The sequence below is a fragment of the Sorex fumeus genome, unplaced genomic scaffold (genome assembly GCF_029834395.1).
Source record: "Sorex fumeus unplaced genomic scaffold, SorFum_2.1 ptg000051l, whole genome shotgun sequence".
Classification (NCBI taxonomy): Eukaryota; Metazoa; Chordata; class Mammalia; order Eulipotyphla; family Soricidae; genus Sorex; species Sorex fumeus.
The window spans coordinates 9,915,807-9,937,934 of record NW_026606108.1 but is presented as its reverse complement, the minus strand read 5'-3'; the positions used below and the strand labels follow the sequence as shown (position 1 = coordinate 9,937,934).

General features: G+C 47.1%; 1 protein-coding gene across 2 annotated transcripts in view; it reads left to right on the top strand.

The window, feature by feature from the left end:
* The window catches only part of CHD2 (chromodomain helicase DNA binding protein 2), an 80,195-nt gene that overhangs the window by 16,463 nt on the left and 41,604 nt on the right, over positions 1 to 22,128 (top strand). The window contains exons 5-14 of one of the 2 annotated variants that reach the window (XM_056124682.1): positions 1,782 to 1,843; positions 7,817 to 7,924; positions 12,087 to 12,227; positions 13,730 to 13,863; positions 15,898 to 16,123; positions 17,581 to 17,681; positions 19,051 to 19,095; positions 19,242 to 19,423; positions 20,141 to 20,265; positions 21,769 to 21,985. In XM_056124682.1, the coding sequence (XP_055980657.1) occupies positions 1,782 to 1,843; positions 7,817 to 7,924; positions 12,087 to 12,227; positions 13,730 to 13,863; positions 15,898 to 16,123; positions 17,581 to 17,681; positions 19,051 to 19,095; positions 19,242 to 19,423; positions 20,141 to 20,265; positions 21,769 to 21,985 (1,341 nt within the window). The remainder of the gene's footprint in view (positions 1 to 1,781; positions 1,844 to 7,816; positions 7,925 to 12,086; positions 12,228 to 13,729; positions 13,864 to 15,897; positions 16,124 to 17,580; positions 17,682 to 19,050; positions 19,096 to 19,241; positions 19,424 to 20,140; positions 20,266 to 21,768; positions 21,986 to 22,128) is intronic. The other variant, XM_056124683.1, reaches the window with a different exon arrangement.

Here is a 22,128-nt window from a genome sequence, read left to right as displayed (position 1 = left end):
CTGTATTGTCACTTTGCCCCCAAATTTCTAGTTTCTACATGTGGACTTCAAAAATGCCACAAATAGAAGTAGTTTCCAGTTTATTTCCCCAAGGGAGGAGAAAATTTGCTTTGCTTTGAGTAATGTCTTTAAGTCTTGTTTGAGACCATTAAAAAATTGCAGCACACTTAAAGCTAACGATAAGAATTGTAGCTCAGGTTCACGTGTAATTGCTCTCTGATCTAACTGTAAGAGATGAAATACGTTGATGATTTTTAAAAATTATTGTGCTACCTTCTCTTGTTTTTATGGATTTAGGTTTCCTCTCTCGGCCTGCATGCTGTTAGTGGGAATCCTTATGAGGTTGTTGTTATGTTTTTGGGCCACAACCCTATGTTTAGGGATTATACCTTGTTTTGCACTCAGGAAGTATTCCTGGCAGCGCTTGGGGAACTACTGTGTGTCTTTTTGGTTTTTGGGTCACCTCTGGCAATGCTCAGGGGTTACTCCTGGCTCTGCACTCAACAGTTATTTCTGGGGGTGCTTGGGGGACCATATGGGATGCTGGGGATTGAACCCAGGTCTTTCCCCACTGTCCTATTGGTCTGGCCCCTGTGTATGTGAGTTCTTACTAGGTTGACAGGCTTTATTCTGACTCATGGAATGTCACCTCCCTGCACTCAGAAAAGAGAACATCGAGAATATTACCATCGAGAATATCAGTGACAGCAAGTGCCTCTGGCAAAAGTTAAATAATTGATGGCCAAAAGCTAGTGATTGAGTTAGGTGGCCTCGTGGTAAAAAGTCGTGCTTTGAAAGCAAGACTGGTCTCTTAAAACTGACCACCCTCTTGCATTTAGGCAGTTTTATTTTGAGCAAGTTTGCTTAACCTGTCTTTCTCCTTGGTTTCTCAGACTGGGTTAACCAAGGCAGGTTTGTTCCAAGTCGTAACACAATTGGACTTGTTGTTCCTCTTCTGTGTAGAAATGAACACAGTCCAGGCTGGGGGTGGAGTCCTTAGACTTAGGAAGAAGTGCAGTTCTCCATTTTTCCTTAGATTCGGAGGAAAAGAGCTGTCCTCTGGCAGTGACTACACCTGACTGGTCCAGGGGGCAGTGGCAGTGCTCTTCTTAGTCCTGATGGCCCTGATGGTGATGTGGCAGAGCCCCACTGGCTTCTGATTGGTTGTATCAGCCCATTCATGAGACTCAGTACTCTCCCCTGTTAATGGCTCAGATGTGACATATCCATTGAAAGTTCTAGGCCAGTAGTGCCCAGGATGTTGCCACCTGACTCTTAACTTTATATTAGTTAAAAGTAAATAAAGATGAAAATTTCTGGGGACAGAGCAATAGTACAGTGGTTTGGGTGTTTTCCTTGAACATGGCCAACCCAGGTTTGATCCCTGGCATCCTGTTGGGACCCCTGAGCACTGCTAGGAGTAATTCCTGATTGCATAGCGAGGTGTGACCCAAAAGGCCAAAAAAAGAAAAAGATGAAAATTTCTCCTCACTCCTGTGACCCTGGATGACTTGTATGTAGCTTCTGGAGGGGACACAGTTGTCCTGAACTGAGCTTTCCTGGGAGTCTTCCTGGCTTTAGCGACGGCTTCAGTGGACGGGCAGTGCTTTGCTTCAGGGCCAGAGTGCTCGCCCAGCAGGCCAGCAGGCAGCAGGCTTCCTTTTGTCTCAGAGCTTGTGTGGAACAGTGGGTGGAGCAGGCATAGATTGGGAGCAGGAGGCTGTCATCCCGGTGAATGGTGTGCACTAATGTCTGCTCGTTTTTTCCCTCACCCACTGAAGGCGAGTAGCGGGTCTGAGAGCGGGAGCCCCAAACGAAGAGGCCAGAGGCAACCCAAGAAACAGTAAGTCTTTGATGGGGGAACCAGCGTGCTCTGTGAGTCCTGACGTCTGCCTTTCTTGCCCTCACCCTGCCTACCTTGGACACAGGCCCCAGACTTGGTTTCTCCTGTCCACCATGACCTATGGCAGTCGCTGCCCTGTGTGGGCTGCTGGGGTCTCAGGGTATCCCTTATCTGCTTCAGCAGTTCCCTGGGGCAAACCCCTGTGTGTTCCACAGTGGCAGCTAATGGAGCCAAGCCTTGTGGTTTTTTTTTTTTTTTTTTTTACTTTTTGGGGTAACACCCTGCAATGCTCAGGGGTTGCTCCTGTTCTTACGCCTTGTGGTGCTCGGGGGACCAGATGAGATTCTGGGAATTGAACCCAGGTTGTCTTCATACAAGGCATATACCCTTCCCGGTATATTATCACTCTGCCCCAGCCCTGTTTTCTTAAAATGCAGCACGAAGATTTATTTGGGTATTTGCCTTCTTATTCTAATTAGGGCATATGTTTAGATGGACTATCACTAATTTTTATTCTTTGTGCGGGCATGGCACAGTTAGTTGGATGCCCATTTTCATAATGAAATTTCCCATGATTTGTTTCCACGTAATTTTAAAATTGCAGTTCATGATCCAGAAAATCCTACTTCTTGAACTTAATGGAAAAGCCTTATATAATAGAGATCATGTATTCCTTTAAAAATTCTACTAAGGTGGAAGAAGTTTTCAATTTTTTTTTTTTTGCTTTTTGGGTCACACCCAGCGATGCACAGGGGTTACTCCTGGTTCATGCACTCAGGAATTACTCCTGGCGGTGCTCAGGGGACCATATGGGATGCTGGGAATCGAACCCGGGTCAGGTCACGTGCAAGGCAAACACCCTACCTGCTGTGCTGTCACTCCAGTCCCTGTATTTTTTTTTTTAAAAGAGGGCTGGAGTGATACTACAGCGGGCAGAGCATAGGGCATTTGCCTTGTATGTAGCTGACCTGAGTTCAGTTCCTGGCATCCCACAGGGTCCCCCAAGCAATGCCAGGAGTAATTCCTAAGTGCATAGGAAGGAGTAATCCCCGAGCATCGCTGGGTGTGACCCAAAAAGCAAAAAAAAAAAAAAAAAAAACCAAAAACAAAAACCAAAAAAAAAAACCCCAAGAAAACCAGAGCAGTTTTTTTTTGTTTGTTTGTTTTTTGGGTTACACCCAGCAATGCACAGGGATTACTCCAGGCTCATGCACTCAGGAATTACCCCTGGTGGTGCCCGGGGGACCATGTGGGATGCTGGGAATCGATCCCGGGTCAGAGCAGGTTTTTTTGGGAGCAGTCCCCTTAATAGTCTGAATCCTATCAACCATCTTCTTAGAGAAACGTAGATATTCACAACTTCACATACAAAATCAGGGGGCTTCTCAAGCTGAATCATTGTCCACGGCCCATTTTGAGGCCATTTCCTTCTCTATTCTATAGAACGCGGTTTAATCTGTCGACCTCACAAAGCTATTAGAAATGATGTTCAGATCAGTTCCAAGCTTCTGCCCAAGGTAGCTCCTTCCTCCTAAACTTTCCATATTCCAAATTGGAGAAGTGGCTGTTGCAAGCGAGCCTGCCCTTCCTGGCATCTTAGAAGGTGCCTGTCCTGCCCAGTCCTCTGAGCTGTGGCAGCTGCTGTGCTTGGACTCTAGGTTGAAAAGCTTTCTGGGACCATCGGCAAAGTCCACGCCAGGTCTAGTCCCTCCACTGTCCAGCAGACCAGCAGATTCCGGGCCTCTCACCTGGGGTGGGTTCCAGTCAGGCTGTGCCAGTGAGCCTCTGTTTCCTGTTTGAATGGCCTCTGTAGGGCATGTGATTCCGCGTGTGTTCCCCCCCACCCCCGGCAGGTTCTCTCAGCTGTGAGACTGTCACCAGGGCTCCTGTCACTCTGCTGCTGTTGCTTCTGGGCCTGGGTCTTCATTCCCCTGAGTAGGCTTCCCCTCACTTTTCTGTCCTCCCATGTCCTTCTTGGAATTCTTCCTGTGGATGTCAGGTGAGTTGAGGGCGTCCCTCTCCTGCTTGTAGCGTTCTGGGCCCACTTCGCCGTCTTCTCTTCCCAGCAGTCTCTGGTGCTGAATGGGCTCCCCTGGGTACCTTAGTGAGATGAATTCAGAGGTGCTCCTGTGAGATGGGACACGCTCCATGACATGGTTGCGTGTTTGCGCGGGCATAGGAACATTGGGATGCACAGGCACACTCATCCGGAGTGGGCACTACAAACGTTGGCACCCTGCGGATCATCCTGTGTGTGGTGCTAGGGCTGGAACCTCAGGCCTCAGAAGTGCAGGGAACATTCTCTGCTGCTGACTCTAGCCACAACCCTCGGGGAGCATTTTCTTTCTTTTTACTTTATTTTGCGGGTCACACCTGGTGATGATCAGGGGTTACTTGTGGCTCTGTACTCAGGAATTATTCCTGGCGGTGCTCAGGGGACCATATGGGATGCCAGGAATGGAACTCAGCTGAGGCGCATGCACGTAAACACTCTCACTGCTGGGTTATCGCCCTGCCCTTGGGGAGTATTTTCACTGTTGTCTGTATTTTGGTGGCTGTTCGGTCCGTGCCCTGTAGGGCTCAGGGGTCCTCCTGGTAGTACTGGGGGACCCTGTGGTCTGTGGCATAGACCCCGAAGTTGCTGCATGCACTCCCCTCTGTTGATTGTTTAGAAAGAGCAATTAATTTATTATTATTATGTTGTTGTTGTTGTTGGGCCACACTCAACCATGCTCAGGGGTTACTCCTGACTATGCTTAGGAATTACTCCTGGCAGTGCTCTGGGAACCCTATAGGGTGCCAGGGCTTGAACTTGGGCCAGCTGTGTGCAACAGAAGCACTCTCCCCCACTATATTATCTCTCTGGCTCCTGAGAGGAGCAATTTATTTATTTTTTTTAAAAAGTGTTTTTGGGTGGCTGCTCATTGCCTCTTTTGCAAACCACAACACCCAAAAGGAGAGAGAATCAGAGGGGAATGCCCTGCCACAGAGGCAGGGTGGAATGGGGGGGGATAGGGGTGGGAGGGATACTGGGATTCGTGGTGGTGGGAAATGGGCACTGGTGGAGGGATTTGATCATTGTATAATTGAAACCCAAGCACAAAATTTGTAAGTCTACAACTGTACCTCATGGTGTCTCACTAATAAAAATTTTTAAAAAAAGCGTTTTTGGGGGCTGGAGCCATAGCACAGTGGGTAGGAGGTTTGCCTTGTACGCGGCCAATCCGGGTTCAATTCCCAGCATCCTATACCTGTGCATCACCAGGTGTGACCCAGAAAGCAAAAGAAAGAAAAAAAAAGTGTTTTCGTCTTTGGGTCGTACCCAACTATGCTCAGGAATTACTCCTGGATCTGTGCTCAGGAATTACTCCTGGCGTGAACCTGGGGATCAAACCCAGGCCTGGCAAGTGTAAGGCAAGTGTCTTATCTGCTATACTATCAGTTAGGGCCTTTGAAAGAGCATCTTAAAAGCTTAGAAGTTATTGTATAGTGTGTAAGGCTTTCACATGAGTGAAGGTGCTTTTCTACTGAATTTGTGACATGGGAAGTTGTGAGAAGGTGCAGGGGGAATCTAGATTTTTGAGAAAAATCCCTTCGTGCTGGCCCAAAGGACAGTGGTCTTTGTCCCCTTTGAATGGGCTGAGTGTTACTTCTTTCACAGCCGTCCTTTGTCTTTACTGAGATGCGGATGGACAGTCTTGAGTTTTAGGCACATCCACACCTGTGGGTTTGTTGTAGAACCCCCTTCTCATGCCCTCCTCATGAACGCTTTGCAAATCTGGGTGATGCATTGGAGAGTTTGCCCTGACCCATTATGGGTCCTGTAGATGGTTCTAGAACCCTTTCTCCTTGGTGGTACTCCAGAGCATGTTCATCTGGAACCAGTGGTGCTTTGCTTCTGGGATCTGGGTTCTTCCTTCTGATTGGGAATCAGCCACAGTGGCAACCTGCAGACTAGAAGTCCCATTAATTCTAGATTTACCTCTTCGTTGTTAATGAAAGGTATCCTCTCTTGGTAGAATCTATTCAAAATGCTTAAAGCGGCCACTTTCCTATTTTTCTGATTCACCTGTAGTGGAAGAGGAAGGAATTCACTTTTTGTTTTTTTTAAACTAAAATGTGGATTTTGTTCCCTCTCTTCTTTCTGGTAAAGGAAGAAAACCATCTTTGAAATAACCAGCATGCATTTGGGCAGTTTATATCTAATTACGTTATCCTTGAGCCTCATTTGCCCAAACTTGTTATTTTTCTCTTCCACTCTTAAAATTTTATCCAACGTTCTCTCAGATCTCTTGGAGGAGATCCTCAGAAATTTCACTGAGGCTGTTGTTGAACTGAATCTGGTGCCTGCCCTCATGTAGAAATGCCCCAAAGTGCCAGGAATCACCCAGCTTAGGACAAGGCCCTGAGATGTTTCTTGCCATCAGAGCTTGAGTGGGGTGCATGAAAAGTGCTCCCCCATTTTTTCATGGGAAGCATGCGTATAGGTAGAGGGTGACTTACCAGATTCTGGAAGGTTCTCAGCCTTCAGGAGTTGGCCCTCTTCCTGTAAGTAGCTTCCACTCTGACCTGTGCTCTCAGCTAGGGTGCTGACTTGGTTTTGCTGTTCTGCAGCAGTTGCCTTTGTCATGACCTCACTTCCTTCCTGATGGACAGGGTGGGGTTTTTCTTGCCCCCAGTCTCCAGGCCCTGGCCTGTGACTCTTACTTGGAATTTCATTCCCAGTAGCCATTCCATACCCCTCCCATCTCCCTTGCAGGTGTCCAGGAGCGAGGTCCTTGATGACCTTTGTCCACTATAGATTTGGTCTTTCAGTAGGTTCTAAAAAGTTGGGTAGTCAAAACGGTCTTGTAGGGTATGGCGCTTTGAAGCCTTCTGAGATCTCAAGGGAACAAAAGGACACTCATTGTATCCAATGACACCACAAACTCCACAGAGGTAGCAGAGAATAGGCCAGCATTGGAAAATAATGTGCAGTATTAGGCGCCTCCTCTTTGCCTTCCCAGCTACTGTTTCCTCAGATATTTTCTGAAGCTATTAATAATTAATCTAGTGGTACCCCACGATGCCCATGACAGGTGTCAGCCTTACCCGGGAGTTCTCATATAATTCACCTTTTTCCAGAATCAGAAGTGCTTTGACTGGGCCCCAGAACATTTTATTTGTTTGTTTATTTTGCTTTTTTTGGGTCATACCCGGCAATGCACAGGGGTTACTCCTGGCTCTGCACTCAGGAATTACTCCTGTCTGTGCTCAGGGGACCGTTTGGGATGCTGGGAATCGCACCTGGGTCGGCCGCATGCAAGACAAATGCCCTACCTGTTGTGCTATCGCTCTAGCCCCAAGAATACTTTATTTTTACCCTCTCGGCAGTTCTGAACTCTGCTTAAATTTGAGAACACCTGATTTCTCCTTTGTTAAACTTTCAGCCTTGTCACTTGTTAACTTTATTCTGATGGTCGCCTATCAGAATGGAGTTAATTGCATTTCCACCAGAGTGGTTTAAAAACGCAGTTTAAAAATGTGTTTAAAAAAGCCTCAGTTTCTGGACTTATTGGCCTTTGTTACCAGAGATGACCTGAGAGTAGAAAGTAGAGAGTTAGTGATGCGGGCTCACTGTCAGAACTTAAGTGGAGGGGCTGGAGTTATAGCACAGCAGGTAGGACGTTCGCTTTGCACGCGGCTGACCCGGGTTCGATTCCCAGCATCCCATATGGTCCTCTGAGAACTGCCAGAGTGATTACTGAGCGCAGACCCAGGAGTAACCCCCGAGCATCACTGGGTGTGACCCCTCCCCCCCCAAAAGAAGTGGAGCCAGACTTAAATAATTCTTAGCATGAACACCAAAAATGTGCATGTGCTTTTTTGGGATAACCGTGTCAAAATCGCCTTTGTCAGGCATCTTCAGGCTAAATAACCATTGATTCAATTCTTTTTTGGGAAAAAATGATTTTGCTGTGCTTTTGACCACAGAGAGAAATGGAAACGGGATCTCTCCGAAGATGAGCAGGAGCAAGGCACCAGCGCTGAGAGTGAACCGGAGCAAAAAAAAGTGAAGGCCCGAAGACCTGTCCCCAGAAGGTGTGGCTTGGACTGGTGCCTCCCTGCGGGGCACCATGGTGGTCTGTGGGAGCTCAGGAAGGGAGGAGTCTGGATTTACCGCCAGCCTTCTGCATGAGTACTTTGGTTTGAGCAGGCTGCTGGGACATGGATTGAAGGAATCCAAGGTGTAGAGCATCTAGGGAATCTCTTTGTTCTTTATGTCCAGGGCAGGCTAGTTAAGCAGAGTACATCTAGGGGGACAGGGAGATAGTACAGAGCCTAGGACACTGGTCTTGCACACGACCAACCAAGGTTCGATCTCAATACCCCATAGGGTCCCCCAACCACTTCCAGGAGTCAGGAGTCAGTCCTGAGCATCGCTGGGTGTGGTGCAACAACACGGAAAACAAAAAGAGAGCTACACTTTCAAAAGCAGCTCCCTGAGGGGGACCAGGGCGTGTGCTAGAACTTTGGGGGAGAACAGTTTCTCCTGGGATGTTTTTTTGGGGAGAACAAGAGTTTCCCTAATGGTGCTCAATTGGTCGGAAACTCATTTCACCCTTCATTGTTTCCCACTTATGATCTGACATTAAGCAGAGAATTGATTTGGCAGTGAACTAGATGGGAGGTCCCGGGCTATTCCTGGATCAGGTAGATGGTGCTAGAACATTCCAGGGGTGGCAGGGGAAGACAGGCAGGAGGCACCAGGGAAATAGACCCAGTGGAATGGGGAGGGGCTGGTGCCTCTGAGCCAATATAGCTCCCACTGGTCTCTGGGTGGCCCTGAAGCAGGTTCATGATCTGTCTTTTCTGTTTTGGTTTTGGTTTTTGGGTCACACCCAGTGATGCTCAGAGGTTACTTCCAGCTCTGCACTCAGAAATTACTGCTGGTGGTGGTTGGGGGACCCTATGGGATGCTGGAGATTTGAACCTGGGTCAGCTGCATGCAAGGCAAACGCCCTTCCCGCTATCCTGTAGGTCTGTCCCCTTAGGATTGGTCTTAACCCCAAGCTTCTACAGCTCCTGTGTGCTTGTGTACCCCGGTTCAGTGAAATGTTCGTTAATAGGTCATGCACAGGGCTGGAGCATACGGGAGGGAAGGTGCTCCCCTTCCCTCCACCCACCCGGCTTTGATCTCTAGCACCACAACGATCCAGTTGACCACTGCCAGGGAGGGACTCCTGAACACTGGATTGTGGGCCCTGAACCACAACAGCATACCTGCAGCCCCTCCTTACTTCCTAGCCCCTCATCCGACAGGGTCCTCTCCCAACCTCCTACCCTCTCATCTGGCCAGGGACCCTTCCCACCCCCTAACCCTTCATCTCACAGTTGAGCTTTTTGATGTTTGGGCCATACCCAATAGTGCTCTTAGGGCTTAGTGACTCTGTACTCAGGGCTTACTCCCGGCAGTACTTGGGGCTACATATTGGGATGGCGAAGATTGAGCTCGTGTGAAAGGCAATCCTCCCCGCTGTCCTCTATCGCTGTGACTCCTCCAGCTTCTTTCTTTAATAGTAAAGGATTTTTTTTTTAAGGGGATAGGCTGTTGGATCCCAAGCAGTTGTTGGGGAGTCTGGGGCTAGACCTGAACAGCTCTGCTCAGAGTCCAGCAGTTTTGAGGGCCACTGAGGCCACATCTGCCGGGCTGTAGTGTGGTTGAAGTGGCAGGATGGGACCACCATGTGCAAAGCTAACACCCTCAGCCCTTTCCCCAGCTCCTGGCCTGTGAGTTGCAGTTCAGGCTGTCAATGGGGCTGTCGCCTGTCTGACTCTCTGTCTGTCTGTCTGTCTGTCTGTGTCTGGCCTCTGGCAGAGAGGCACAGTTTTGGAGTCATCAGGATGTTCTGGGCACAGAGGAGCAATGCTGTGTCGTTTGTGCTTGTCTCTTAACTCCCTTGGCTTTGTTCACATCTAGATTTGCATTTTTCCTTTACTATTCTGAAAATCTCCCTACATGCTTCATCTTGGAGCTAGGGCTGCTGCTCACATCAGGGAAGATTATGACTTTTTTGGGTCCTTCTGTATGCGGCTTGCTGGGAATCGAACCCAGGACTTCACACACATGGCAGTGGCCCAGTGAGATCCCAGGGCTTTCTTTATCTTTATTCATTTTTATTTATTTATTTATTTATTTTAATGCAGGAGTACTGCTAATTATTCAGCCACTGATTAGGCTGGTTGAATTGGGCATGAACTCCACCTTACTTTTTTTTTTCTTTTTTATAAATTTATTTATTGAATCACCGTGAGAGCAGTTACAACACTTTCGGGTTTAAGTCTTGGTCATAAATGATGAAACACCCATCCCTTCACCTCTGGCCATTTTCCACCACCAAAAACCCCAGAATACTCCCCATTCCACACCCTCCCCCTACCTGTGGGCAAATTATTTCCACATTACTCTCTCTCTACTTTGATTACATTTAGTATTTTGACACCAGACCCACCATTATCATATGTGATTTTACCCCAACACTCAGATCTGCCGAAAAGGCAACAGTAGACAATTTGTTTTCTATTGCTGGTTATGAATAACATATGATGTCACACGGCCACAGTAGTCGCCTCGTGATTTTGGAATTCTAAAATTTTAACAATTGAATCTGGAGGGATTTCTCCCAAAACCTGCTGGGTTCCAAGATTTGTTCCTGAGTCTCTTGGATCATGACCTTTAGCAGCTTGATCAGGAGCTAGAGAGGCCGTTTGTGGGTGGCGACTCAACCAGAACATCTGGTTGAGGCAGGGAGGACAGGTCCGGCTCCACCCCCATCCCATGAGGCCCTATGTGTCTCATCACTGCGGGCCCAACCTGACTGTCCAATGGCCTCAGGAGGATGACAGTCACTGAGCTGCCAGGAGGGAGCAGGAGGAAGGACAGCACCCTTTCCCCCTGGGGTGGCCCGGCATGGGTAACCTACTGTGGGGACCGGATGCATTTGTGCCAAAAGCCGCTGTGTTCTGAGATTTGTTTCTGAGTCTCTGGGATCATGGCCATTAAGCAGTTGAATCAGGAACCAGAGAGGCCTTACCTCCAATTATATAGCTGAGCCGGAGGTGATTTGTGGGTGTGTCTCCCACATACCTAACTTTTGCCCATTTATTTTCTTGATAAACTTGGCCCCAAGTTGTTGGGGTTTGGCCAAAGGCACAGCAGCAATTTTGGGATATCTAGAAGTCTAAAGGTACCATCAGGCTGCTGATGCACTCACCTCACAGGTACAGATTGACCTGCTGGTGGCACCATATCCCCTATTTCCTTATCTGTTTGTAGAATTGAGTTCCAGTTGATGGACATTTCCAGGGTTACTCATTTTGTTCTGGAAAAGATGCCCACAGTACAGTTATCATCATAGACCTTTATCCAAAGTTCATTGCCTGGGAGGAAAATGGTTAGAATTGTAACTCTGAAAATAGTTACATTTGTAAATTGGAAAATGGTTACATTTTCAGATGTCTACATACAGATGGTTACAGTTACAAGCTTTTCTAAATTGCCCTGGCTAGAGAGAGATCCTCAGACTGGATCCCCAGTTCACTATCCTTACTGCCTAACCGGCCTTCCCCCCTGCCCTCCTCCTTCCCCAGGAACCTTGAAGAGTGAGCATTGAGCAAGCAGTGGTACACTGGGTGTGACCTTTACAAATAAGAACACGGAACAAACAGTCATGATAGGCAATGATCAAAACAAAAAATTCTGGGGCCAGAGCAGTAGTGAAGTGGGGAGGGTACTTACCTTGCATGTAACTGACCTGGGTTTGATTGCTGGTACCACACATGAGCCCCTGGGCATGGCCAGGAGTGATTCCTGAACGCAGAACCCGGAGTTGCCTCAGTGTATTGCTGGGTATGCCCAAAACCAAAAAAATAAAAATTCAATTTTATACTGCCTTCCTGGCAAGCTACCCGTGACGTATTCAATATACCAAACACAATAACAACAAGTCTCAAAAAAAAATGGAGACGTTACTGGGCCCGCTTGAGCAAATTGATGAACAGCGGGAGGACAGTGACAGTGACAGTGACTGCCTTCCGAAGATAGAAGTTGTGCCATGTGAATGTTTGTATGTCAGGTGAGTCTCCAGATCAGGTGAATCTTCAGAGCCTCAGAACTTTGTTTTTTTCCAGCGCCTTCCTCTGCCCTGGAAAATGCACTTTCATAGTCTGGAAACAGACCCCGGGTTTTCTCTTCTCGTTTCAGGACAGTGCCCAAATCACGGGTTAAAAAACCGATGAAGACACAGCGTGGGAAGAAAAAAAAACAAGAGTCTTCTGATGAGGATGATGACGATGATGAAGCTCCAAAGCGGCAGACGCGTCGAAGAGCAGCTAAAAACGTTAGGTGGGTCACTGCCTCGCAGATTTGGATTAGTGTGGAGGTGGTGGTGTGGTTAGGTCAAGCTGGGTTCTGGAAAGTCCAGTGGTGTACATTTTGGAGGCAGAAATAAGACTGAGGCTATTTTCTTTTCTTTTTTTTTTTTCCTTTTTGGGTCACAACCAGCAATGCTCAGGGGTTACTCCTGGCTCTGCACTCAGGAATTACTCCTGACGGTGCTCAGGGGATCATATGGGATGCTTGGAATCGAACCTGGGTTGGCTGCATGCAAGGCAAACGCCCTACCTGCTGTGCTATCACTTCAGCCCCTATATATTTTTTTTTCTTTTTTTTGGTGGGTAGCGACTCATGGCAATGTTCAGGGGTTACTCCTGCCTCTGCATTTAGGGGTCAATCCTAATGAGCTCAGGGGACTTTATGGGATGCCAGGCATCGAACCTGGGTGAGCTGCAAGCAAGGATAGTGCCTTACCCACAGTGCTATTGCTCCAGCCCTCAGAGAGCTCTTTCCTTCCTTCCTTCCTTCCTTCCTTCCTTCCTTCCTTCCTTCCTTCCTTCCTTCTCTTTTCTTTTCTTTTTTCTGAGGACACACAGCAGTATTTCAGTAAACTTACAGATGGAAATATTAGTCCCTCATTTGCTGTTTCTAAGGAATGATTCCAACGCTAGTAGTAGACTTTAGAGTGCCAGTCTAGAGCTTAATACTTTTTCTTCCTACAACACAAGACGTTCAGGACTGGAATTTTTTCTTACTGGGACTGACAAGTCATTTGTTCTTAATACTTAGTGGAAGATTATATGTAATTTTTTTGTTTCAGGAAGTATATTTTTTGAGATTTCCAACAGAGAAGTACTGAAATTTTGTAATCCTCCTTGTTGGAAGATAAAATACAAGGCTGAAGCATTTAGTCTCAGAAATATTTCTCTTGGGCCAGAGCAATAGTACATACAGCGTGGAGGGTCTTTACCTTGCATATGGCTGACCCAGGTTTGATCCCCAGAATCCCAGATGGTCTTCTGAGCACTGCTAGGAGATCTCTGAGCACAGAATCAGGAATAACTTCTGAGCACCATGGGTGTAGCCCAAAAAAGCAAAAAAAAAAAAAAAAAAATAGAGGTTTCTTTCCTGCCTAATGAAAAAGTATCAATTTTTTGTGTTTGAAGCGTCGTTCTTTTTAGTTGTTCCCTTGTTTACATATGTGACACCACTTTTAAAAGTGAAGACAGTGAATTGTCCTTTAAGTTGTCATATCCTATCGACACAAATTAATGTTGCCTTTTCAGTTTGGAGCATAAGACAGCCTTTCTGCAGTTATGTACAAATACACATTAATACCTAAAGCAGGGGGAGATAAAAAAGAAGTCTGAACCCATTTTATCTGTGCCTGGTCTGGAAAACAGCACATGGAAACCAGACTCGGAGTCCTTCCTTAGATACCATGTTGATGGGAAGCGTCCTTGAACTCTGGAGGGCAGCTGCTCATTTCTCGATCTTTATCCCTGATGCAGTTACAAAGAAGATGATGACTTTGAGACTGACTCTGATGATCTCATTGAAATGACCGGAGAAGGGGTGGATGAGCAGCCGGATAACAGTGAGACCATCGAGAAGGTCCTAGACTCCAGGCTAGGAAAGAAAGGAGGTGCGTGACTCTGGCAAGCAGATTCGTTTTGCTCCCTGGGCAGTAGAAACCAGATTTGATGTGTTTCAGTCCGGGATCATGAATGTTCCTCCCTGCTCAGATTGTTGTGAGATGTGGGCACTTTTCTCATCTCAGTACTCATATTTTGCACCAGAGGAGTCTAGGGATGTGTCTATCATGTCTTAGAGATTTTGAAATTAAGCTAGTGAGTGGTTGTTAATATTTAAAAGAAACTGGGGGCCAGAGCGATAGTACAGTGGGTAAGGTATACTTGCCTTGTATGCAGACGACTAGGGTTCAATCCCCTGCACCCCATGTAGTCCCCTGAACCCACCAAGAGTGATCCCTGAGCAGAGAGCCAGGAGTAAACTCTGAGCACCTCTGGGTGTGACCCAAAAAAACAAAAAAACTCAACAAATTTAAAATGTAGTGATGTGTTTAGGACAGTGTAGAGGGTCTTGCCTGCTAATATTAAACCAACCTACCTTTGGCTCGTCTTTTTCTGAGTTTCCTTATGAGAATGATCAAAACTGGTAACAGCCCTGCTTGGAAAATAATAAAGCTATTTAAGACATTTAAAATGATTTATAGGGGACAGATCAGTAAAACTGCATGCAACACGGTTGATCAGGGTTCACTTTTTGGTACCCCATTTGGTACTTTGAACCTGCCAGGAGAGATCTCTGAGCTCGGAGCCAGGAATAAGCTCTGAGCATCGCTGGGTGTGTCCCTAAAACAAAATAAAACATGAAATGATTTTTGGTGTTTGAGCCACAATCACTGGTGCCTGACCACTGTTCCTGATTCGGTGCTGGGGGTTTCTCCCCAGGTGCTTGTGGACCGGGCAGTGCTGGGGGTTAAGTAAGGACTTCTTTCCTGGGCTCCAGCCCACTGAGATGCTCTCTCCCTCAAGGTCCTTATTTTTTTCATATCTACGGACATCAGGGTTGCTCTCTGAAGTCTTTGGAGGACCATATGATGCTGAAGATCAACCCTGGGTGTCACATACAGACTCAGGGTCTTCTGCTTTTGCCCAATAGTGAAGATTTTTTTAAAATCCAAATTGAGGGGCTGGAGCAATAGCACAGCGGGTACGGCGTTTGCCTTGCACGCGGCTGACCCGAGTTCGATTCCCAGCATCCTATATGGTCCCCTGAGCACCACCAGGAGTAATTCCTGAGTGCAGAGCCAGGAGTAACCCTTGTGCATAGCTGGGTATGACCCAAAAAGAAAAAGAAATTCAAATTGAAGTATCACAGAATTCAATCTCTGTCTCTCTGTTTCTCTCTGTCTCTGTCTCTCTGTCTCTGTTTCTGTTTCTCCACACACATGCACACCTGGTGGTACTCAGGTCTTACTCCTAGCTCTGTGCAGGAATCACTCCTGGTGGACTCCAGGGATGCTGTGGGGTGCCAGGGATTGAACCCTGGGCTCAGTGCCCACTGTCCTGTCTCTCTGGCTCCTCGCTCACTTTCTTTACATTAACTTTTCTGTATAGGAAATATCAAAGCAATTCTTGATTTCTTTCTGCCTTTATTTTTTTTTTTTTTTCAGCCAGTTAAGCATGAGATTAACAGAGGTAGAAGAGAACTTGAGTGCATGGGGAATAGAGGCGCAAGAAGATTTTCTTTTCTTTATTCTTAATCCTCGACCACTAAGATGGAATTTGTTTTCTGAGTTAGAGCCAAAGACAGAGATGGTGTTTCTCCATTTTTCATTGTTTGGATATCAGAATTTTCTTTTGATCTCCCCTATAAATTCGGCCTGTGTTTCCAAGGGTGAAACCTAGTGGGCCTTTTGAACATCTGTTAAGCCTGTGTGTTTATAGTTTGTTAATTGAGATTGGTTGCCTTCTACTTTACATCCCATCCAGTGTGGCCTTTTGATCATCTGTGAGCTCACAGCCCAGTCAGCCCATTTCAATCCAAAGTACCTTTGCATTTCACCCCAAGAGAGACTCTGGATTACTGATGGCTTGGGGAACTTGCCAGGGTCTGGTGCTTTCTCTAAAGTGTCACTGAATTCCTTTCACAGCCACTGGAGCGCCGACCACTGTGTACGAGATGGAAGCTAATGGCGACCCCAGTGGCGACTTTGACACCGACAAGGAGGAAGGCGAAGTGCACTACCTCATCAAGTGGAAGGGTTGGTCTTATATCCATAGCACATGGGAGAGTGAAGAATCCTTACTGCAACAGAAAGTGAAGGGCCTAAAAAAGCTAGAGAACTTCAAGAAGAAAGAGGATGAAATCAAGCAATGGTACATCTTCCATTGTGGCTTAAAGAACTGTTTTGGCGGCCCTGAGGGAAGGGAAGGATTTGCAGTGATGCATGAAGCATGCAACAGCTCCCTTGGAGCGCAGATCTTGTCTCAGTCACGTGGATGTGGAGCCAGCCACAGTTTCTTTCCTGAGGTGGTGGCCTTGACGACACTCTGTCATTTTGTATGTGGCCACCAAGTTTGTAGATGTTAGCAATACTAATTAGCTTCATCCCCCACGCAGAATCTCTGTGGTCCTCTTAACCCTCTTGAGATGTAATATTCTTGTATTAAGTACTAATACTAAATACTAAATACTTAATACTGTTGGGTCTCCTCTTGAGGCTTATATTGCCTCATTCAGAATTTTGTAGATGGGAAGTGAGCACCTCTGCATGTGGACCCAGGATACGAATCCTGGCTTCACTCCCATTTTCGGAAACACATTTATAATGTCCTGGGGCTGGACTGGGTTTGTTTAGATGCCCTCGGTGAATGTTCTAGAAGTCTCACAGATGTGGATTCACTTGGAACTATACTGAATTTGCAGTTTCTGATAGTGCTGTGAAGGAAACAGTGCTGTAAGCACTACCTGTTTGCTTGGCGCGTGTGGTCCCGGGGCAGAAATAGGTGCAAACCTAAACTGATTTAATAGTGGGTGACCAGTGGATGTGCTCAGGGGTTAGAAATAGGGGACATGTGGCATCTGGTTCCTTTGCTGCTACCCTGCAAAATGCTCAGCTTTAGAAAATAGTGTTTATGTGGAGTTAGAAATGAAAATACGGGTCCTGAAGCAGGTAGAAATGTAAATTCCTTCGAAGTCCAGTTGTGCCAGTTTTCAGGAACCTGCTGTTGTCATCCTTGGGTAGAATTTTGGTGCTGAGCGTAACTAGTTATCTGAAAAAGTCATATTGAACCACCCTTAAAGCCTGTTACCTCTTTAGAAATGCAGGGCATATTTTCTTTTAAATCTGGGAGACAGTTCAGTTGTCTGTTTAGCTATGACGCCACATGAGCTGACCACCCCAAATGGTTCCTTTTAGTTATTTATTTATTTATTTATTTTCCCCATAATTTTATTTGTTTATTTTTTTCCTTCTTATATTTATTTATTGAATCACTATGGGAAAAGTTACAAAGCTTTCAGGTTTAAGTCTCGGTCATACAATGATCAAACACCTTTCCCTTCCCAAATGGTTCCTTTTAGAGTTCTTTATAGATGCCATCAGGGAGGATAGTTTGGTCTCTCATGTGAGTTCGAGACGTCTCAGTATTTTCCTGCCAGCATTTGTGTTTTGAAAACTCAGCCTCATAGTAACAGACAGTGAAAGGGGCAGAGGGAAGGAAGGACTGAATTTCCTTTCTTTTTTTTTTTTTCCCCCGACTTTGTTTTGATTCATGTGTCAGGTCTCCCAAGCCTGTCTAACCCGCAGTTCTCCCCTCTGTCTTTTTTGCAGGCTAGGGAAAGTGTCTCCTGAAGATGTGGAGTATTTTAATTGCCAACAGGAGTTGGCCTCTGAGCTTAACAAACAATATCAGATTGTAGAAAGAGTCATCGGTAAGCACTTGGGGCCGGAGCTCTGGGCTCCTCCTAGGCGTCGGTTTGAGAAGCGGTTGTTAGCTAGGGTTGAGTGCAGGGAAGGCGGAGTCAAGTTAGTGAAGAAAGCAACACTTTTTGTAGGTCTACTTTTTAAAATTTTTTTATTAATTTAATTTTTATTAGTGAAACACCATGGGGTACAGTTGTGGACTTTCGTGCTTGGGTTTCAGTTATACGATGATTGAGTACCCATCCCTCCACCAGTGCCCATCCTCTACCACCAATGAACCCAGTAACTCGCCCTGTAGGTGTACTTTTGGAGGCCAGACAGAGCCTGGGTTTGCTGTAATGGAAAATGAGCAAGATTTGCTGGTGGTTTTGGGTGGGGAGGGGGGTTGAGGGCAATTTAAACTTGCAAACAGGAGGCGAAGTGCCATTTACTGAGCTGGAAGGGTGAACCAAGAGCAGCATTTCGGAGACCCAAGGTGGCTTCATATTTTAAAGTTTGACGGGCGTCTTGGTCTTCTGTAAGAATGTAGTGTGTGGGTCCTAGAGGGACAGTGACATGTGGATGCTCACCAGTTTAAATGGTGTTTCAGCCGATGATTAAATGACCTCATCCAGGGGCCGGAGTGATAGTGGAGCAGGAAGGGCATTTGCCTTGCATGCAGCCGAGGGTTCAATCCCATAGGGTCCTCTGAGTACTTCCAGGAGGAATTCCTGAGTGCAGAGCCAGGAGCAACCCCTGAACATCGCCTGGTGTGTCCCAAAAACACCCCCCCAAAAAAACCCCAAATAACCTAATCCAAAGGAGTGTGCACACTGTAAAAACACATTTCCGCCTTTGAAAGTCAGGAAGTAAATAGCAGAGGGGTACCTGAGCCATAGGACAGCAGGAAGGATGCTCGCCTCACACTCAGCTGCCAGGTTTGCCCTTTGGCATCCCAGAGGGTCCCCTCAGCCTTGCTAGGGCTGATCCCTGAGCGCAGAGCAGGAGTAAGCCCTGAGAACAGCTGGGGTAGCTCAGATAAATAAATCAACGAAATGAAAGAGCAGAGAAGACTGAGAAAGAAAAACCATGAGGAAAGGGGGCTGAGGCCAGTGTGAGTGAGCTGGGGCTCCCGAATGGGCCGTCGCTGCATCTGCACACTTAAGGTACAGGGCCTAGGAGAAGGTCCGGGAGGAGTCAGGCAGTAGCAGAGAGGATGAGGTGGGAGGATAGAATTTGGCACCCAGTGCTGGGTAACGAGCGGGGAGGGGCTGGGGTGGCGGCAGCAGGAGCAGCCCAGGCCCCAGCCAGACTCCTGGGAGCAAGGAGGGCAGCTTTGTGTCCTTTACCACTCCTGCTCGCTCTTGGTGACGGCTCCTCTGTCTTGTGTTTGTTTAGCGGTGAAGACGAGTAAGTCGACACTGGGTCAAACTGATTTTCCAGGTGAGTCAGAGCTGGTGTTCTTAAAGGTGGTGTGCCCATGAAGAGGGGGCTCCCTTTGCTTGTCCGTAAATGCTGCACCACGCTACCAGCCTCGGGTGGACCTGCCTCTTCTGACCTGCCCCTCTGTACTTTCTGGTGTGCATTAGCTCACAGCCGGAAACCGCCGGCAGCCTCAAATGAGCCTGAGTATCTCTGCAAATGGATGGGCCTGCCCTACTCAGAGTGCAGCTGGGAAGATGAAGCTCTGATTGGCAAGAAATTCCAGAGTTGTATCGACAGTTTCCACAGTCGGAACAATTCAAAGACCATCCCCACAAGGGAGTGCAAGGTGGGGTGCCTTTGGGCCATCTTAGGGTGTGGCTGTGTTGGTATCAAGAGGGTTGGTCTCGTCGATTATGGGGCAGGGAAGTGCTGTGAAAGCAAAGGGTGAATCTGGGCCAAAGTGATAAGATACTGGGGAGGACGTTGGCCTTGCACGCCAACCTGGCATCCTATAGGGTCCCCTGACCACTGCCAGGAGTGATCCCTTAGTGCAGAACCAAGAGGAAATTCTGAGCACTACGGTTGTGGCCCCAAAACAAAACAAAAAAGTAAAGGGTAAATCCCATTGATTCTGTATGTGTGTGTGTGTGTGTGTGTGTGTGTGTGTGTGTGTGTGTGCATGGTTGTGTATGTGTGTGTACATGTGCATGTCTGTGCATGTCTGTGCATGCGTGTGTGTGTGTCTTAGAGCCACACTCAAATAGCACTTGGAGGACTTCTCCCTGCTCTGTGCTCAGGGGTTCATTCCTTGTGGTGCTCAGGGGACCCTGTGGTGCTGAAGATTAATGAAACACATTGGGGTGGTAGATGGTATCTTGGCCGAGGAGCAAGGTCCCAGAGACCTCTTCCGGGACGGGGTCTGCCTTTGGGGCTGTGGATCACAGTGAAGGAAGGGGCATGTGGGTTGAGGTGCGGTAACTGAATGTAACTGCTGATGCTTTGATGCAAAGCTCACAGATCATGTGTGTGTCATTCCTCATGCAGCTTGGTCCATCTGTTTCAGGCCTTAAAGCAGAGACCACGGTTCGTGGCTTTAAAGAAACAGCCAGCTTATTTGGGCGGGGATAACCTGGAGCTCCGAGATTATCAGCTGGAGGGTCTCAACTGGCTCGCTCACTCTTGGTGCAAGTATGTAACATGTCCGATGTCGTCTTTACTGCAGCTGGCCAACGGTTATTTTGTTGGCTGGTTTTTGGTCCACACTTGTATTCAGAGGCTCAGTGCTCGGGGTTCAAGGTGGGGCCTCCCTCATCAATACACACATGTACTCAATTATGAACTCTCTCAAGCCCCGAGAATTGCTTGCTGGTACTTTGTACTGCAGGAAGTATGGGTTTGGGAGAAGTTTCATCACAGGTATTCTGTTGGTGTAAGACCATCTTGTTTGTTTGCTGAGGGCTTAATTTGATTTATTTTTTTGCTTATTTATATTTTTATAAATATAAGGTTTGTGGGTCTAAATGTTGGTGAAGATGGGGTTTTTCTTAGAGTCCAGAGGAAGAGTGGGTGACAGCTGGAGTGACAGTACAGATGTAGGAAGGACACTTTCCTTGCACATAGCCTACCCGGTTTCAATCCCCAACATTCCACATGGTCCTCTGAGCACTGTCAAGAGTGATTCCTGAGTGCAGAGCCAGGCGTAACCCCTGAGCATCCTGGTTATTGCCCAAAAAAATACCTTTCACTTGCATATTACTTTTGGTTTCCTCTGACTGTTTAAGGATGCTATATGTACTCATAAAGTTCCATGATTTGATTTTCACAATCTTTTCATAGTAATACGTACAACTTTATGTCACCACTATATCCCTTATTTTTCTGATTCCCATGTACTTTCCTCCCTGTGGCCCTTTCTTCACATTTTTATTCTTAGAGCTGGATAATCCTCTGTTTAGTATCCCTGAAGTCCAGCTCATCTGCTGACCACTGCTTTTCAAAGCGTGACTCTTTGCAAACACGCATGCATTGCGTCCCCAAAAGTACATGTTAAAGATGCATTTTCAAAAACTTTTAAAAAAAAATTTGGGTCTTGGCCACACCATCTGTAATCTTGGAAGCAGTTACCTCTATACGTACACTGGCGCATGACCTGCATCCGGGCACAGTTTGAGGTGAGACCCAGGATTGGCCAGCACTAGGTTCCCAGAAGCAAAGAAAACTAGAACTTCTGCATTCTGTATTCGTGGATCTTGGCCACATGCACTTTCCTGTGAGACACAGAAGACCCGATGAATGGCGGGGCTGAATAGGCCACGTGAATAATTCAGATGTTTTTTGTTTTGGGGCCACAACGGGCCGTGCTCAGGGCTTACTCCTGACTCTGCACTCAGGAATCTCAGCAGGCCCTTGGGACTATTACCAAGTGTTGGACATCGAATCCAGGCCATTTGAGTGCAAGGCACATGCCTTCCCCACTGTCTTACTGCTCCAGCCCCAGATTTGGTTCGACTCCCTTTTCGTTTCCTTATCACTGCAGGAGGCCTGACCAATGGCATACAGGAGGCACTGTAGTGGGCATAGCTGCCGACGTGCTCGGCTGCCGGTGGAGGCACTGGCCCCCTCCTGTGCGTGCACATTTTGGTTTTGGGATGGGGTAGCTAATAACCGGTTTCTCTGTTTCTCTTCCTGCAGAAGTAACAGTGTAATCCTTGCTGATGAAATGGGCCTGGGCAAGACCATCCAGACCATCTCCTTCCTGTCCTACCTGTTCCACCAGCACCAGCTGTACGGCCCCTTTCTCATAGTCGTCCCTTTATCCACCCTCACCTCCTGGCAGAGGGAGTTTGAAATCTGGGCACCAGAGATTAACGTAGTGGTTTACATAGGTGACCTGATGAGCAGAAATACGGTGTGTAAACAAAAAGAGTTGGGGTAGCCTCTGTGTGATAAATGTGCTTTGGAAATTGACCTAAGATCATTGCCATCTTTTGTAAACAGTTAACAACAAATCAAATTGTGATTCTGCCGTATGTAGCGCCTCTGATACTGGGA